Source organism: Microtus oregoni, unplaced genomic scaffold, assembly GCF_018167655.1.
Source record: "Microtus oregoni isolate MIOR12 unplaced genomic scaffold, Mior012 000013F_ref0000133, whole genome shotgun sequence".
NCBI lineage: Eukaryota > Metazoa > Chordata > Mammalia > Rodentia > Cricetidae > Microtus > Microtus oregoni.
This window is the reverse complement of record NW_024543072.1, coordinates 39,840,001-39,859,982: the sequence shown is the minus strand read 5'-3', so window position 1 is coordinate 39,859,982 and position 19,982 is coordinate 39,840,001. Positions and strand designations below refer to the sequence as shown.

Here is a 19,982-nt window from a genome sequence, read left to right as displayed (position 1 = left end):
TTTATTAAGGGGCTCAAAACAAATTTTATGTTCCTTGGTTGTGAGCCAATAAACAAAGATAAAACATCCCCTGAAAATTGGAATCTACAAACTAATCCTCTGAGATTTTCATCTCAATCCTAATACCATGCAGCCTTTCAAAAGTATAGTCTGTGTTAATATATTTTAAAATGGTTTTATATTGCCATGTCCATAATACATCTGCCAAAAGTAAATGTAAGAAAATGGGTTTACAATAAAAATAATCTCAAGGCAGTGTGAAGAAACAAAATCCATGAAGAAGAGTAAGCAGAAACAACAAGAACCCAATCAGATTGTATAAAAATTAAAATAAATAGGTGTAATGTTTTAACTGAACCTTTTGAGATAAGATATAGATTCATATATAAGCTATATTACAGGCAATCCTGCATATATTTTATCCATGTTCCATTGATAATAGAATCTTGACAAACCATAAAGTAATATCTCAACAAAAGGGCCTGAATTCCATCCCTAGAACCCACCCATGTAAGGGTAAAAGGGGAGAAACTCCTCCACAAAGTTATCCTCTGACTTCCTCTTGGATGCTTTGACAAACACACCCATATATCTCTGGTACACACAGAGAGAGAGAGAGAGAGAGAGAGAGTGGGAGAGTGAAAGAGAGAGAGTGGAAGAGAGAAAGAGAGAGAGTGGGAGAGAGAGAGAGAGAGAGTTGAAGAGAGAAAGAGAGACTGGGGGAGAGAGAGAGAGAGAGAATTGAAGAGAGAAAGAGAGACTGGGAGAGAGAGAGAGAGAGAGAGAGAGAGAGAGAGAGAGAGAGAGAAACAAATAATATTTATAAGATAGCAAGTTAGCCAAGCCTGCAGGAAGGAACAAATAGACGATATACCCAACAACATTTACTCAAATCTCATGAAGAAAGGCAAAGACCCAGAAACATTTGAGATATCTAGACATAGAGACTGGATATGAGGATACATGCCATAATCCAGGAAGACACAAGAGGATTGTAAACTGGAAGCTAGCCTGAGCCACATAATGAGACTTTGTCTAAAAATCAAAAGGAAGACCTAGAGAGAGAGAGAATCAGAAAGATTGTGGGTAAGAGCACGAGGAAGGGAGGGTGAGTAGAGTAATTGATATTTAATAGTAGGTCCAGGAAAATGAGGAGGATGTATTTGAATAACTATGGTTCACAACCTCCCTGAGCTGATGACGGCATGAGTGCTCAGATTTGATGACAGCAAACCTCAAGTAGAATTTAAAAAAGTGAAGATTACAACAAATATGTCAGAGTAAAATTATAGTGTATCAAAGAGACAAATTTTCTAAAAACACAGCTAAAGAGAAAAAGCAGAATAAACACAAATCAATAACAATTAGTCAATTTGTAAGATCACTAGGAGCTGGAAAGGGATAACTTATTAAGAGTAAACAGTCAATCTGAGTGTTTACACCTAACAAAGATATCTTTGAAAAAGTTTGATAAAGATGCTTTGTGGAAGCAATAGTCTTAAGACTAGAAAATACTTAATAAAAGAAAGTTTTAATGATATTTTCTAGATAAAAGAAAATTGATCTCAAGGCATGAAGATGGCTCAAAGGGGAGAGACGCTTGTGGCCTGAGCCTGATGACCTGAGCCGAGAATCAGCTCCACCAAGTTGTCCTCTGGCATCCACATGAGCATGTGCCATAGTGTGTGTGCATACATAGTACACACACACACACACACACACACACAGTTAAAATAGAGTAATATTTAAACATGTTTTCTCTAAAGGAAAATCTATACCTCAAGCTAGATGGTAACTACTGACACTGAGCCATAATAAAACAAAGGTTTCTGTCTCTATACATTTTCTATGGCACCACACTGTGTCTTGTGCAACTCCCTAAGCCAAACTTCTAACAACTGTTAGGTCTAACTATTTCACTTTTGGCTTTTCTCTCTCTTTTCTATGAAACTGTCCTTCCCAACATCTCTTTTCACAGTGACCTTATCATGTTTATACCTGACAATATGTGCCTTTCCGTAGTATCTCCTATATTCTACTCTTCATGTCATAAAGAACTCACTTCTTTCATAAAGTCCTTCTAGTGTGATTTCCATTCCCTTTCCTTCATTTCCTCATCTGCATCCTGTGTAAGGATTATATAATTAAAATTAATGCATGCTCATTATTTCCAGCTGTTAGGGACATGACCTCCCCATTATAGCACTGTCTCTGAAGTCAGTTGGGTTCCTGTTCTGTCGCTTCATGATGGTCGTTGCTTCACTCTATAAATCTCATTTTTACATAGAAAACATAGGAAATTTAAATATTCAATTCTTAAATGCTGCTGTCATCATTAAATGCAATAATCATTATAAAATGTAGTTCTGTTCCAACAATAAAACTAATGATTTTGCATTCTAAATCATGGGGTCCTGAGAACACAACTGTTATGAGTGTTCTATGGTTATCACAGACAACCAGAAAAACCTAAGCAAAAATAAAATAAAATAAAAATGACTATGTTTGTCTAAAATAAAAGATAATAAAACAGCCGACTTTACCCAGAATGTTGAGTCAGTTGGTACAAGACTACAGTCATGGAGCCCTAAGCAGCCTTCCCAACTATTTGTCTTTTGGTCACAGTTGATAGAAACAAAGGCTGACAGAAATCTGTGACTTTGGCCTCACACACAAAAATGAGTTGAGTCAGTTCTCATTGACTGTCTGTAGAATTTGAATCAAAATATTTCAAAAATTGAAGCAATTAGTAGTAAGAAATGAATCTAAAAGAAAAGACCCAAATAGGTGAAACAGGAGCCACAACAAACTGAAGAAATGTTTATAAAGCTGTAGGGAGCAGAAACTATGGTGGTCTAGTGGATTGCTAACAAGACACAAGTGTCAAGAGTGGTGAGCTGTCTGAACAAGATGCTACTGCTGCAAGTCATGACATCTCAGAACCTGTATTCCTCACCAAAATCTTCATGAATCCTATGCAATTGCACAATAAGTCTAGTGCCTTTGGTTCAGTATATCACTGATGATTAATCACAAAAGCCTAAGACTTTTAAAAACAGTCTCGGCTAATCTATGAAATCATCTCCAAGAGGTTCTATTCAGAACAGTTCTATGTATGCTGAGTGCCTTGTATCTCCTATCGAAATCTGCTCTCACTTGCCATCCCCTCCAAAGAAAATTCGTCCGATTTCCTGAGGCTGTAGTTGACTATTATTTCTCTTTTGGCTAAAATGTATGTCTCAAGCTTTCAGCATACTAGGACTCCAGGTAACCAAATAATGAGTTGATTAACAGAATGACTTTAAACCATTCTCTCCACAAATACCTTTTAATTTATTTTGCTTGCCCCTAAATGTGGCAATTCTACCTGTGATGAGATAAATAGAAAAGATTAATAAAATTAATAAAACTGTTATCAACACCGAGTAATATTTGTTGCCTTTGAATCTCTACTCCACTGTCATTTACCCTACATAGGCTTTTCATTTATGGGTGTATGTGTGTGTGTGTGTGTGTGTGTGTGTGTATGTGTGTGTGTGTATGCTGGTTTTATGTATATATATATATGTGTGTGTGTGTGTGTGTGTCTGTGTGTATACATATAATATATGCTACATGTATATATGTAACATATATTTTATATATAATCACTTCATTTTTACTATACTAACCAAGTACTTTCTTTGTTCCAAGAACTATGGACAAAGAATCAAAAGTCTTGTGTAAGAGACAGGCAACAAGGGATAATTATAGTATACTATGATGAATATATAGTAGGACAAACATTTTTAGTAAATATTTTAGATATTGTGGGCCATCTGGTCTCTTTGTAACTATACAAGTCTACCACATGAAAGCAGCCCATAGATAATATACAAACAAGCGGGTATGGCTGTGTTCCAATAAAACTTTGTTTATGTAATCATAGTTGGCCAAATTTAGTACACTGATCACAGTTTGCCAACCACTGTACTAGAGTAAGAACATGACTTTCCAACAATTATTTATTGAATACTTAGTTTATTCCTTTTTTGTTCTAGGTTCTAGGGTACAATAGTAACCAACCACGTGAAAATTCCTTCATCATGGAATTTGCTTTCCACTGGAGAAGATCGACATTAAGGAAAATGAACCAAATAACAGGCTAGTGATAAATTCTAAAAAGAAAGCTCAAACAGGAACAAAACAAGGAAAACTCAAGGGAGTATGTGAAGTTTTATATGGAGCCACCAAAGAAGACCTCACCCGAAGGTGACATTGAAATATCACCAGAAAAAGAAAGGGTGAAAGATAACCACACATAAATCTGGACGAGAGCATTCCAGAGGAGTGACGAACAGCAGAAAGCCCCTGCTGAAGGAGTGTAACCAGCAGGTCTAAGGACAGGGAGAAAGGCCATGTTGCTAGGATGTAATTGGGTGGTAGGTACAGAAAGAAGTGAAGCCCCTAATGTGACAGTGTGAGATCAGGGAGGTCCCATAGAGCAGAGTGGCATTGTTCCATAACCTTGACTCCTTGTGAGCTGAGGGCTACTGTAGAAGGATCATACGATCTGAATTATGATCTCAGAAATACTCTGCCGTATTAAAAATAGACCTTGGGTAGAAGGATGAGCAAGAGCAAAAGAACATGGGACTGGTTTGGAAACCTTTGCAATGACTGAAGGAAAGCACAAACTGGCCAGGAGATGGTAGTCAATATTGAGTAGATGAGAAACAGTACAAGTGCAATTAAAAGGTCATATTCCAGGACAAGGAAGCTTCCCAGGAATGAAGACATGGTACCCTTTAGAAGTCAAGGCTAGGTTAGAATTAGTTATCCAAGTATTGAGCTTGAGAAATCAGGTCCACAACCGTTAGAAGAAGTCCTGGATGACAAGGGAAAGAAAGTATGCAACTCAAAAATGCAATTGGTCAGCAGCTTCCTCCAGGGGGAGGTACTAAGATTAAACAGCCTTAGAAAGAGCCCTGGAGCAAAAGCAACTCTGTGTTCTACCCACTGCCCAATCTGTATCTCTGACATCATGAGAACACGGGCCTGGATTTGGGAAAAACAAGATTTCATGTAGATAGGTAGATAGATAGATAGATAGATAGATAGATAGATAGATAGATATTAAAGAAAGGTACAGACAAGGTTTCTAGAGAGAAAACAGAAAGAAGGAAAACGTAAGTATGCAGCTGTCTTTATGCTTACATTCTAGGAAGAGATCTCGAGATGACATCAGATCAGCTGAGAGAAAGAGGCAGCTGGCCAAGGGACCAGAGCTGCACCCCAACTCCTAGGAAAACACCCAACTACCTTGAACGACTTGGATGCGGTTGGAGACTGGGGTCTCTCAACATTTTTCCTAAGAGGAAATATTTGTAACCCAGACAGACCGCATGGCTCAGCCACAAGTCTGTATACTGAGCCAAGAAATAACCACAAAGGGAGAAAAACAGTCTCTCTTCTCACACCTGGAGAGAAAAATGTCCTTAGCCAGGTGAAGAGAAAAGCTGTATTTTATTTACTCTAAGACAATATTTATTGCAACTGTGGAAAATTCTCCTGTAGGAGAATAAACAGGAGAGGTTTCTGTTTCTACATAAATTGCCCAAGCTTATCTTTTTTTCCTTCTAATTCCCCTCATCAGGTGACACTGGTGGGAGAAGCTGAGATGTCCCTTTAGTTTGTTCAATTCAAATGCGGTGAAGTGGAAAAACTGAGGGATTTTTTTTTCTGTTCAGTTTTAAAGCCCTTCTCTTGGTTACTTCTCTCCCTGTTCTCTTCTACCCCCTTACACTTATTTTCCCCTGATTTTTTTTTTTTTTTTGATTCAGGGAACTTTGAATCTTGACTTCAAAAGAAATGTATAATGAAGGCTGGCTGATGTTTAACAGATCCATCTCTGCAGGAGCCCAGCTCCACCATTCCTTTGGCTCCAAAGCCATAGTGTGTGGGTGAGCAAATCCCAGGGAAGTCCCAACATACAAGCTAGTGCGGCAGCAGTTTCTCCACCCATCCCCTTTGATATCATGTGCAATAGCCCTCCTGACCCAAGATGCTCCATTCCCATGGTACAATTCACATACCACATGCGTTTTGCCCTGACCGTGCTGACACCTCTCAGTCCGCATACTAGCGTTCCATGTCTTTTGCTCCCTTGAACAAAACTCAAGGAATGGAGCAGAGAACAGAGCGGGGAGCACAAGAGCTGTTTGCCTAGCACAACCTTCAGAACACACATGGCTGGTTTCCCACTACCTGCTCCCTAGCAAGGTCTAAGTGACCAAATGCTTGCTTCAACGGGACTCAGCCATTTGCTTATACTTAATGATTATTCTCCTCAACAACAGTATTAAGAATCTGAGACACGAAATCAAGAGGGGAAACAAGTACGCAGTTCCACAATGGACTGCATACTCAATGCAACTCCTGTGAAAAGGAGCAAATCAGATAGATAGAAAGCAAGTACAGAAGCCGAGAAATGATGTTAGAAAGGAAGATGATAAAAGCAGTGACCAAAGGGAACTGAAAGCTTCAAACGGCCAGGGAAACTTGAGTTTATTTCAGGCACAGGGTTGTTCCTGGCTTAGCTCCCTAAGTGAATGGTCGGCAATAATTATGATTGGATTGATGTGGGCGTTCAACCCCTTCTCTCCTGCACCTCTTGAGGACTCTCTAAAGACAATTAGGAAGCAGAAGTGGATATCTGGCTTAGTCTTCCTTAGCCACAGCCAAGTTCCTCTATCTCACTAATTCTGATCCACTGGCTGGGTCATATATCTATAACTCATATCTCCTCTGACCAGTCCCAATCCTTATAAATGCTTTCCCTTTGATAGCCCCATCTGGGCTACAGATGTTTGATGCTGGATTCCATGGACTATCTCCTCCTCCCAGAGTCTTTGAGAAAGGAACTACTTTGGCCTACATTTCTGACTTCTCAATGGGAGTGGTGGGAAAGTTTAATAGGATTTGGAAAGCAAGAACAATCATCAAACATCAATCATCAATTACCAATGAATGTTGCTCTATAGATCTGAGCCCATTCTCCCTCTACCCCCCCCCCCCACAAACTGTGAGTTCCTAAATAGATGGACTCTGTGCCTGATATAATCACTCCTTCAATAAGTGTCTGGCAAAGCATTTGTTGAAGTTGGATCCTTTAAGAGTCAGAAAATAATAGGACTGTGAGATTGAGCTTTGTGATATGATTGTAATATCAAGAGTGTTGTACATGGCTAATTTAATTCAGAAGTGGCCACTCATTTTACCAACCCCAAAAACCTCATAGAAACCCAGAGACCAGAGTACCCTATGAATCCAAAGTTCTTTCAAATGATCCAAGCCATGGCACAGAAAGGCACTATTTATAGGCCTGTTGTTTTTCATGCTTCAGCCTGTATTTAAATCCAGAGAATTTAGATACAAATTTTAAGTCCTCCAGGAAGTTGCTAGCTCTTTCCTTTAGAAATTCTTTTATTTGTTCCTCTGCCTAGTTTAATGCATCTGACATTCCATAAGAACCTGATAAAGGACACTGTCTCAGTTTTTTTCCGCAACAATAAAAAATAATTCAATGTTTTAATAACTAAAATTCAGCACAAAGAGCATAAGATAGAAGATAAAGGAAAACTTCACACATAGATTAAGTATGAGGGGATTGAAAGAGAAAAAACCCTTACCTGTCACTGTGTATTTTGGGTTTCATCTTTCAAAAGGGGAAATTTGGGAACAATTAAACATAAATAGAGATTTTAAATTACGTTCCCTACTGTGAGAACAAGCACTAGACTTTTGAAACAAATTGCCAGCATGAAGAAGAGAGACAAGAAACTTTTTAAATCTTATTTTCATAAAACAAAAACAAAACCTTACAACTTTAAACAAAAAAAGCTGGCTAAAAATGATAGTGCAGAGGTTAATAGAACACACTACATTTCCACTGGACCCAAGTTTGGTTCCCAGAACCCATATTGGTGGTTCACAACTGCTTCTAACTCCAGCTCCAGGAGATCCAATACCTCTATCCTCCACAGATACCTGCACATATATGCACATATTCATACATAGACACACACAGAGAACAACATTTAAAGTAATAATAAATAAAGGACATTGAGCCTATAATTCGTGATCCTAGAGAAGCTAAATAAGAAGGTGATGGGCGGTGGTGGCGCACGCCTTTGATCCCAGCACTTGGGAGGCAGAGGCGGGCGGATCTCTGTGAGTTCGAGACCAGCCTGGTCTGCAGGGGCTAGTTCCAGGACAGGCTCCAAAACCACAGAGAAACCCTGTCTCGAAAAACCAAAAAAAAAAAAAAAAAGAAAAGAAGGTGAATCCAAAGACAAACATATAGGCATCCTCCTGAATATTAACCTTCATCAGGCGATGAAAGGAGACAGAGACAGAGACCCACATTGGAGCACCCGACAGAAATCTCAAGGTCCAAATCAGGAGCAGAAGGTAAGAGAGCACGAGCAAGGAACTCAGGACCGCGAGGGGTGCACTCACACACTGAGACAATGGGGATGTTCTATTGGGAACCCACTAAGGCCAGCTGGCCTGGGTCTGAAAAAGCATGGGATAAAACCGGACTTGCTGAACACAGCGGACAATGAGGACTACTAAGAACTCAAAAACAATGGCAAAGGGTTTTTGATCCTACTGCACTTACTGGCTTTGTGGGAGCCTAGGCAGTTTGGATGCTCACCTTAAGAGACCTGGATGGAGGTGGGTGGTCCTTGGACTTCCCACAGGTCAGGGAACCCTGATTGCTCTTCGAGCTGATGAGGGAGGGGGACTTGATCGGGGAAGGGGGAGGGAAATGGGAGGCAGTGGCGGGGAGGAGGCAGAAATCTTTAATAAATAAATAAATTTTTAAAAAAACATTTAAAGTAATAAACCCAAATCTTTAAACAACTAAAATCTTAAATAAAATAAACGCACTAAAGTTAGATTTTTAAAAAAATTATCTTGAAAATTTTAAGTTGTCTAAAGAAATAGAAGATAAATGCTTCTCTTTGAGTGAAGATCAAGTGTAATATATGTTGTGGAATATTATTTTAAGATGTGTTACATTTGTTTATGCTGTGGAACATTTGTTTAATGATGTGAAGATGTGTTGCATTCTTTTTTGTTTCATTTGTTTAACTCTGTGAAATTGGGTTACTTTGCCTGTCTAAAACACCTGATTGGTCTAATAACGAGCTGAATGATTAATAACTAAGAGGGAAAAAGGATAGGCAGGAGTGGCAGGCGGAGAGAATAAATAGGAGGAGAGCTCTGAGATGATAAGACCTAGGAAAAAGAAGGAAGGAGAGGAGAATATCAGGGGTCAGCCACCAGTTACATAGCAAGCCACGGAGTAAGAAGTAAAGAAAGGTATAGAGAAAGATAAAGACCAGAGGCAAAAGATAGACTGGATAATTTAAGAAAAGACAGTTAGAAACAAGTCAAGCTAAGGCTGGGAAATTATAAGAAAGAATAAATCATCAATCTTATTAGAGGGGAAGGACAATTCAAGTACCCTCTCCACTCTTGCTTAGGGTCTTAGCAGGGGTCATCCTTGAGGATTCCTGGGAATTACCCTAGTGTCAGGTTTCTCGCTAGCCCCATAATGGCTTCCTCAATCAAGATATCTCTTTTCTCGCTTTCCTTCTCTGTCCTTCTCCCATCTCAGTCAACCCATTTCCTCACATTCTCCTCCCCTCTTCCCTTCTCCCCACCTCTCCCTTTCTGCTATCCTTTCTACCCACCCCCACGCTCCCAATTTCCTCTGGAGATCTTGTCTATTTCCCCTTCGCACATAGAAATTCATCCAGCAACTGATGGAAGCAGATGCAGAGATCCACAGCTACAACTGGGCTGAGATCCCAGAGTCCAGTCAAAGAGAGAGAGGAGAGATAAGATGAGCAAAGGGGTCAAGACCATGATGAGGAGACCCACAGAAACAGCTGACTTGAGCTAGTGAGAGCTCGCTGACTCCAGACTGACAGCAAGGAACCTGCATAGGACCAAACTAGGCCCTCTGGATGTGAGTGACAGTTGTGTCACATGCACACACACTGTGAGTTAAATATTTTTAACAATCAATAATGTTCAAATATTCAAGACTAGGAGTTTTGCTTCGTGGCAGGCTGGTGCTTAGCCTTATCAAGGCGCTGGATTTAATGCTAGTACTTCTAATAGTATAAACATCCCCTTTAGTTATACAAGGCAAATATTGCATCTGGGCATCATAGGTCTGGATAATAAACGGAATGAGATGTGTTTCCATAGCAACTCTGAGACCGTGAAGGAATAAGTTTTAAAGACCCAGATATGGGCAATGCAGCCAAAATTCATAGAGCTAAAGGGACATTCTGAAGATAAAGTTGCCCAGACACCCTGAAAGACTGTTAACTGGGACTTCGATGAGGGCTCCTGGTACAGTTGGAATCTGGTCTGTTGTCTCCCAAAGTCTCCTATGGTAAAGCACTAGTTGCTAACTGATAGAATTTTTGCAAGTGATGAATCATGAGAGGAGAGCCCTGAGCTCATGAATGGATTGATCTACGAATACACTCCTCATTTACTGTCTTTATTGGGAGGTCGTAGAGACTTCAAAGGCAGGGTTTACTGAGGGGGGTGAGTCACCAGCACATACTGTTAAAGTGCCTCTCTTGTCTCCTAACACCACTCTGACTTTCTCTGCTTCCTGGCTTTCATGAAGTAACAGCCTTCCTCTGTTGTGTAGAGGTCTCACCGTGGGTCCCCATACATAAACTGAAGCCTCTGAGACTGTAGTAAAAAGAAAAAATATGTATGATTCCTCTTTTAAATCACTTCCCTCAAGTATCTGTCACAGCAACAGAGTCTGACCAACAAGTCCTTCAAAGGTCAGGGTAGTGCTACAGGAAGCGACAGCAGTGGTAGGAGGTCAAGTCTAGTGGAAGGTCCTCATATCGCCAGGAATGTGCTCTTAGTGGGGACTGCAGGACCCTGGCCTCTTCCTCCTCTTCTCTTGCTTCCTGAAGCATGAAGTAAGCAGTTTACTCCTGCTACCATGGGCTGCTTTGTCCACCAGGCCTACCCAGACTGGGACAGGTGCATCCGGAGTAGGAGCCCTAATAAGCTCACTTCAAATACATCATTTTACTGACAAAAAATTGACTAACTCACCAACTCGCTCGCTCATGATAGTGGCTTTTTCACGGAGCTTAGAGACTGAGAAATACTTCCCTTTCTCTCTGAGGAATCCCGTGTTTCTTCTTGGGGATCGTTTGGGCTCCTCTGGTAGGAGTTCTCCAGCTCCTCAGTGCCTCCTCTGCCCTGCGCAAGTTTTGTGGGAGTTTGGCTCCACTCCACAGACCTTGAACTCTGTGAGAGCTGTACCTGATGAGGCATTTCCAAATCCTCAACTACCTCACACACCTAGCGCTTCCACGAAAGCCAGTAAAGCCTAGGAGGGAAGAACATTTTATCTGGGGGCTGTATGAAACCTCTTTGTCTCCAGGAAGCCAAAAAGTAGTGCCGCATCAGAAACGCGCATGTAAGAAGAGAATCCCAAATCCCAGTTCCTTACCTCTTGGGTGAGTCCGGGTCAAAACAAGTCTTGCGGACATCAGTCACTTCAGGATCACAGCAGTCCCCATCATCAAAATCATTCAGCATGTTGTTGCACTCCACATGACAGAGTCCATCTCTGCGATTCCAGGCGTAGCAGCGGCCCTGAAGGCGGCAATCGCCCCCATCGTAGCCGGTGAGTGGATGCTCACACTCGGAGTCACAGTGGTCATTGCCAATCTTGCTGGGCTCACAGTTAACGAGCACGACCCGGTGGCGCAGGGTGGAGTTGTGGACCCGGTGGACATTCAGCTGCCAGCTGATGTTGTAGCGGCTAAAGGCCTCATTCAGTGCCACGTGCTGCCGGCTGATTTGGTCATCACTCACAGTGGGATGCAGCCCCTCATCGTCACAGATGTTCACCACCTGGTAGCGAATCACTTTCTCTCCCCGAAGGGGCCCATGCTTATTGTACTGGGAGATCAGTTCCACATTGTCGCAAGCTGTTTGCCCACAAAGTGGGGGCTGCAATGGTGACAGAATCTCAGGCTGTGACTCAGAGTCCTGGAGAACCTCAAGTCGGGGATAGGTCTCATCTCTAAAAGGAGCCCACTGTTCCCTCAGAGGGTCAAAAGTGGCTGTCAGGATCAAGGTAGTCAATTCATCTGCTCCACTTGGGTGCTGGGGACTGTGCTGGAGGTGGGCTTGTGAGAGAGCAGTCGACCAGATGACCAGTGTACCCAGATATCCACGGAAATAATGCCCATCTTCCGAGCTGTCCCCTCCCAGGAGTAGAGAGCGGCAGGATGCCATGAAAGGGCTGTTGAGTGGACCAGACTGGTCAGGACTGCTAGCCACTCGAGTGCCATCCACATACAGGGATATATGCTGTCCATCATAAGTGGCTGCAACGTGAGTCCATGTGCCTGGCTGGTAGCGGCTGTGGCCGGTCACAATTGTAGCTTTCTTCACCCGGTCAGTGCGAAGAGAAAAGAAGAAGCGAGCATCTCTTCTCCCCTTGTCCTTCCCTGAGCGGATCCCCAGGGCCCAGCCCTTGTCATTGGCTGTGTGGGAGCAGTTATCAAACACACCTGGGAAAGAAGGAAGAGTTGTAGGGAGAAAGACCAGATACAAAGGGAGTGGAGAAAAGGAGAGGAAAAGTCCATGTAAATAGCAAGAACCTAGGTTTTTAGTTCCCCACACTGGCTGCCTACCCACACTCCCATATCAGATACATTGACAGTATCTGATATAACAAACAAAAAAGAAAAGCAAGACAATCCCATTCAATTTAGCTCTTTCTGGTATTTTCAAATAACCAAGATAGAAGCCAGGAGGTAGACTTCCAACACAAACGATGATCACCCTTCGCTGTGAATATCCTCCATGCTCAGGGACTCTGAGGGCCTCCTTCCCTAGACTGACTCTAGAGTCTTTTCACTTCCTCAGAAGCCTGGGGACAGTCACAGTTTCTGAGACCGTAAAGACCATCATTCATTTTCTTCCTTGAACATTGAAAGGATGTTTCTCGTGAGGAAAATAAGGCACTTGTAATATCCAAATATCTTTCCTAGCCCACTGCTCCTCTAGTACAATAGTCAGCAACAAAGAACAGCTACTTCCCAGACAATCCAAAATAGCAGTGGTCCCAGGGGCCAAGCCTCAAGATTGAGAAAGTCAGTTAGGAGAATGGCCATTTTCTATCCAGTGATGTCTATCACCGAACACAAACAGGACTCCCCAAATAAATGAGATCCTTGCATGCATTGCCCCACTACCAGGCTCAGAACAAGCACTAGACCAATAAATTCACTAGAATAAATAATAGCAGCGATACCTGTGGATATGAAATCTGAAAATGGGGGCAGCAAGGAGCATGTGAGGGACATGGTGGGAGAGCCACAGATGGAAAAGAACCCTCAGGCAGAGGGGCGTGCTTGAGTCCCAGCATGACATCTCCTGCTTAGTAGCTTCTTCTTACATAAGCTAAGGCAATGATTCTCAACCTGTGGGTCAGGACCATTTTGGCAAATTTCTATCTCCAAAAATATTTACATTACGATTCATCATCATTGCCAAATTACATTTATGAAGAGTACCAAAAGTAATCTTATGGTTGGGTGTTACCACAACATATTAAAAAGTCACCGGATGTGGAAGACTGAGAACCACTACTCTAAGGAGCATCTTTATTAATAAACTACAATGAAAGCATTACACTTCAATGGAAACACACAGCATGATAAATGTTCTGCACTGATGAATGATTGATAGAGAGTATTCGGATCTGGTGCCTGAGAATAAAATGAGCGTTGTTCTCCCCTGGACTATTAGACAATCATTGTATCTATTCCCTGAATTCCTGTGTAATCTAAGCCAACAATATTTGTTTGTGGATGGTATAGATGTATTAGCAAAAGGCTTCTCGTTCTTTTTCCTTTTTGATTAATTCTTTGAGAAATTTATGTAATATCACTTTTATCATATGCATCCCTTCCTCCAACTCCTCCCAGAACACCCCTTCTCCATCTGCCCTACTTTGTGTCCTCACTGAGGAAAAACACATCGATTCCAATTTGGGAGAGCATGTTTTCTTTACAGCTTCCACTTTCATGGCAAGCAAATAGCTACGCTCTCATAAATGGCAGAATGTCTTCTCCTGTCCCTGACATAAAATAACTTGAAATTTGAGGGACAAATGTATTCTAAACAATATAGTGCTTTGTCAACTGAATAGTTAAACTTTGAAGAATGATAATTGCATATTAATTATAATATAAGATAGTAAAGAATAATAATTAAATTTTGAAGAATGGGTAATGACTAATTACAATGCAATTCCAACTTGGCAATATTGGTTTTTGATTTTTTTTTTGCTTTATTTTCTGGTTTTGTTTTTTACTTTTATTCTTCTATTAAGAGAGTTTAAGAGCTTCTCTAACAATCCTTGCATCAGGTGGTTTTTCATAAAGAAGACAAACTTCCTATGACCAATACTAAGTTCCCTGCTTCATCGTTTCTTCTCCTTTACAGTCTGAAAAGTACAGTATTACCTTAATTATGTCCAATCTCTGTCCTGTGAACAAAAGTGCCACATTACTTAGTATGAGTACCATAGAGTCACTGATAGCTCAGCTATATGCTGATTTTTAAAAAAAAATTGAAAGTCTGTGTTACAAACAGCTGCCTACACAGGCATGTATAAAGGATTGGAGCATAGATATTTTAGATAATTTTTAATAAATTGTTAATTAAATTTTGTGGCAATTTTTTTGAAAACTTTAGTCTACCACCCTCAGAACACTATCTGATCAACAGTGCAGTAATGATTTCTACTTAGTTGTCTCACCGGAAGCTATAAAGTTCTCAAGTTACTAATTTTCAGTGTTTGCTAATTTTTGTAGTGCAAATTACACCCACAGTGCTACTTTTAGGCTGCTAATATGATGTCACTGCACATGGTATTGGGAAGAGAGGTGCACACTTGGCTCTGCTGAAACAGTAGGAGACAGTTCCAAGAGCTCCAGACGGAAAAGGAACATGGATCTAAGCGGCCAAATGTCTCCCTCTCTTTCCCTCTGACTGAAGTAGACTCAGCTGCGTCGCAGATGATGTGACTTTCTGTCGTTTGAAGGGGGTAAATATTGCCTCCCATCTAGGTCTCGAGCGATTGGATGTCTACCTGTGCGCCAGTGGTACCTGTGAATAAAATCTGTCCATTCCCAGCCTGCTCTGTATGGCCCTTTAATTATAAGCTGGACCTGCAGGGCAGCCTGGCACAGCTCCCCAGGAGCCCTTAGGAATGACTCTCAGCCCTTCTCAGTTGACCCCACCAAGCAGAAACACGATAAATTTTGTTTCACGGAGGAAAAAAATGACAGAATCACCATATTGAGGACACGTCTCTCTCCTCTCAGTCTAGCACAGAGGACGGCGGAACCAGCATGAGCGGAGCCAACACAGTATACGTGGTGAAACTCAGAGCTTGTGCAAGAGTGGGATTTTATAACTTTGGATGTACATGTGATAGAAACAAACACATTATAACTGGTGTTTATTCATCAAAGCCACATTCTTGGGAAGAACAGAGGGACCAGATCGTGAATATGATTTATGAAGTCACTCAGCAACAAAATGAACTCTGATAGCCCATGGTTAGAAAAATCAGTTCAAGTAATGTAACTCAAAGGGTGGCGGTGGGATTGAAGCCAAACATTTGAATCACATCCTCTTAAAACTTAGATAATTTTCCAGCGCTCCCTTCCAATTGCTCTCTGTTATAGATCGATGTTTACTAAATTTACACATGGCTAAACACCTTATGTTATATTAAACTGAGTGTTTAAGGGGATAAAATAAATTCGGGGAGTAGATCTATATCTTGTTCATTGTGTTTATGTTCTGAACTCTCAAAACAATATATTTAGAAGCCGTGGTGATTTTAACAGGTCATATACTCAAATGTCTTCAAGAAAAAAAATTGCTTCCAATTCTCTACTGCTATTAATTACTAGCATTTGAAATTAATACAGTCAGTTACCCTTAGGGAAAATGTCCATCTCTCAAACTAAATTATCCCTAGAGCAATATGAACAGTTCTAATAAAATGTGAGCCTCAGAGCTAGAGTGTTGTGAGTAACTGGTTAGTCGGGAAATTTTCAGCACAGTCCTTGCATAGACATTACCCTGATTTTTTTGAATGTTGCAAATCCTTTCTTTATGCTTAGGAGAGCTGCTCCTTAGGCCAAAATGCAACAAAAGAAACTTGAGCTACCTTTTACTAAGGCTTTGCTGTGTTGTAACCATGGTTCATATACCATCCCTATTAATGTACCACAAATGTAGGCTCTGAATTGAAATATTCTTCCCCGAAGACCAAAAACTGAGCACTGAAAGATGGGGAAAGTGATTCACAGTCTCTCATCTAGCAAGTGCCAAAAGCAGAGATCGAAACCAAGTCTATTCAACCAAGACACCCATATTCTTTCGATTACAGTAAAATACTTGAAATCTTTTTGTTTTCTTTTTAATGTTATTGCTTGGAAGCAAAAAGAATGACATGGGCTGACAAATGTGGGATTAATAGATTTACAGGTTGCCTTTTTTTCCCGTGCCTCCTGGAAAATGCACAGGCCCAATCCACACCTGGAAATAGTTTGAAGGAGGAAAGCCAGTGACCAGCAAGGTCATCAGCCAGAACCCCCATTGACAGGCAGACTTGCTGAATATTTGATAACATTTCTTGGTGGTCCACACGCTTATCTGTGATAAATAGTTACCAAGTCTTAAGGACCCAAGGCCGAGCAAGGAGACGTGTGCTGTTGAATCCAGAACTGTGGCCACAGAGAAGAGTGCTGAGGAAAGAAATTGCAAAGGACTGGAAAGTGACTTCACCACAGTGGCTTCCATTATTTCACAATTAAATCTGCAATGGTGAGAGAGGATCCCGGACTTGAAGAAAATGAAACTAGGAAGCCCCCTCTAGGAGCTGTCTCCACCTCTTCCGTCCAGTGGCTGTCTCCCTACTCTCCCAATCTGTCATCTCCCTCTAGGAATCTTCTGTCATTCGCTTTGACTAAGACCAGACAGAGGTGAAAAATCCACACTGGCTCGCAATGAGGAAGAAAACTGTCATCTAGGAATTGTAAATGTCAACAACAAACTAAAGGAAAGAACTAGAAAACTAACCTGCTGACGTTCTGGAAGCCATTGTCTTTCTAATTCTGATTTGACAGCAAGAGTAAAGGTGCCCTTTACTTCCATAAAACAGAACACCCGACTGTATTTCTGGAACAGTAAGCCAACTTTTTTCAGTGTTGAGACAAATGAAGATGTTGTGTTCCTTGTGATGTGGCGACATAGGCCCAATGCCGAGGAAGAAGCTGTGTTCATTCTCCTGGATCTCCCCAGTGAAGCATACCTCATAGGCATGCTATTTTCCTAACAGCATCCCCACTATAGACCCAGAACCACGAATTGTGTTATATCCATCACATTATCTGAACTATTGCCCATCTATTGAGAGGCCCTTCACAAATGACCTTAAGTTTCATCTAGCTTGGGCAGTCCTCAATCTTGACCATCCTCACTGAAGTAGGCAGCCTTCTAAGTCTTATTGTACTGCTAATTTTATAAATCTATTCATCTAGGTCATTTGGGACTTCACTGATAAAAAGGGGATTTTTGGCTGAGATATCTGAATTTCCTACAGGGTCACGAAATGGTGGGATTTTGTTTTTTCACCCTATCTACTCTGCTACTGACATCTAATTGAGCTGTGGAAGTCCTGACTGGCAGAGAGAATATTTCCACCAGGCCCCCAATAACCCTGAAGTTGCATGTGGTGCATAGGAATTAACAGAGGAAGCAAAAGAGCTCAGGCATGCCCCTTGTCGTGCAACTAGTTGTTGACTTTCCCCAGTATGTTCCATGTGCTTTTCCCGAGCCGTTCTATAACAAGCTGCTTTCTTTTAGAGCCTACACAGTTGGAAGACAGTACATATGATGAAACTTGTTGAGAGCTTTTCTTAGGCAAAGCCTCCCCTGGAGACTTCATCCATGACAGATTCTTACAGAGGAGTTCACTAAACAACAAGCTAGAGAGGCAGGGGGAAGGTGAGGTCTGGGCAGAAATGACACCCTTGGCAAGAACTCGGCTGAGGAGCCTAACTTCCAAGAAATCCCCATGGCAGCGTTTTCACTCCACACCTCTGGGGGATTCAAATCAGGATCAAGAGTCCTGTTTCTCAGAGAAGCTTCATCAGCTTCCAGGAAGGTAAGGCTTCGATCAACAAAACAGAAGAGTCATGCACAGTGTCATCAACTCTGGGAACTGCAAAAAAACATGCTGTATGGTGTAAGTTTGTTTTTAGGAGGGAAATGGAAAAAAGCACGGGGAACGGGTGGGGGGCAGTTTAGGTCATGATCATAAATCAGCCTAATAGAAGGCAAGGTCGTTTCTCAGGGTATTATGCCTGGGTCTACCCCACACATGTATATGACGCCTTCTGCAGAACTACATACTCAACACCCATCAGCCTCTCCTCATCACACACACACAGTAGAGAGATTGCAGAAGGGCAAAAAGGACAAGGAGGACAAAGAAAAAGGCTATCCATCAAAGAGCAGTCCACCTGGCAGATACAGGACTATGTGAGCAGGAAGACGGGTAGAAAGGAAAACAGAGAGAGCCCAAGGAGGTGCTTTCCAGCTGTTCTAGATAACTTTCTTTCAAGACAGGATCAGGCACAGCTTTTCATCTCTGAGTCTGACGTTTTACAAATTACAGCACAGAGTTGGGGAAAGTCCCCTGGGGACCATCTCACTAGCATCTTTCCAGCAAACATTTCAACCTCTCTTTACAGAACACTTTTCATTTTAGTCACGCTCTCATCACAGACATGGATGAGAGAAGCCAGGAAGGGTGATTTCCCTGACGCTCCACAGGCCACCCAGGCATACAGTCGGAATCCACCAGGCAGGTTTGCACAGACAGGGGAAGCAAATAATGATGGTGTGGAATATAAGAACCTAAAGAAGGGCCTAGCCTCAGAAAAAGGAGGCTCACATGTGATCCTAGAGAACGTAGCTTGCATAGTTAGCTACTTTTGGGGATTAGTCTTGGGACTGGGTGGAGATGAGGCAACACAGGAAGCTGAACCAAATCACAGCTTCTGCATACTGCCTGGTATCCGCAGGCTGAAACTAGATCTAGAGACATATAGATTTGGACTCAGCGGAACTCAAGAAATACCTGAAACCATGCCTTCCAACAGACTTGCAAGTGAAGCTGAGGTGTTGAACCTCACTATGCTATGAGGAGCAGGACCCCAGGATGGCAGTAGTTGTGCTTGTTGTTATCATATCAGAAATGGAATCACGGGTTGCCTGTGTTAGGTGAGTGCTTATCACTGAGCTACACGTCTAGCTTCATCTGTTTTGTTCTAATGTTAGTAGGGATCAAATATACAGTGCACATATTAAAACCACAGGCTAGCACTAGGCTATACCCAAGTCCCCAGTTAGCAGGATTTCAAGTCAGACCGGACTGTTTCTTGGAGAATAAGTGTTGATTAATTTTGCGTAAGGCTGAAAATTCATCGAGTGAATATAATACATATATAATGGAAGTAAGCACCAATCCATGGAGGCCAGAGTTGCTATCAGAGTAGTCAAATTACAGTTGTAATGTGCCTTGCTGAAAAGTGGCCAGTGCCTTCATAGTTTCCAGGGCATCCCTAGGATGTCCCTACCCCATCCCAAGAGCCCTACATCTCCCCAACAAGCCTTGGAGACCGAGAAATGACCAAGAAGGGCCAGGTCATCCGTCAGCTGAAAACCAGGTTGCTTAGCAATTTGTGTGTGTGTGTGTGTGTGTGTGTGTGTGTGTGTGTGTGTTTGAAAAAGCAGGCTATGAAGTAGAGCAACTGGATCAGGCAAAGAGTAACACC

At 41.8% G+C, this 19,982-nt stretch overlaps 1 protein-coding gene across 1 annotated transcript in view; it reads right to left on the bottom strand.

Moving 5' to 3' along the window:
- Positions 1-19,982, bottom strand: part of Pappa2 (pappalysin 2) — a 360,123-nt gene that overhangs the window by 207,058 nt on the left and 133,083 nt on the right. Inside the window, exon 5 of the mRNA XM_041662449.1 lies at positions 11,552-12,623. Within this exon, the coding sequence (XP_041518383.1) occupies positions 11,552-12,623 (1,072 nt within the window). The remainder of the gene's footprint in view (positions 1-11,551; positions 12,624-19,982) is intronic.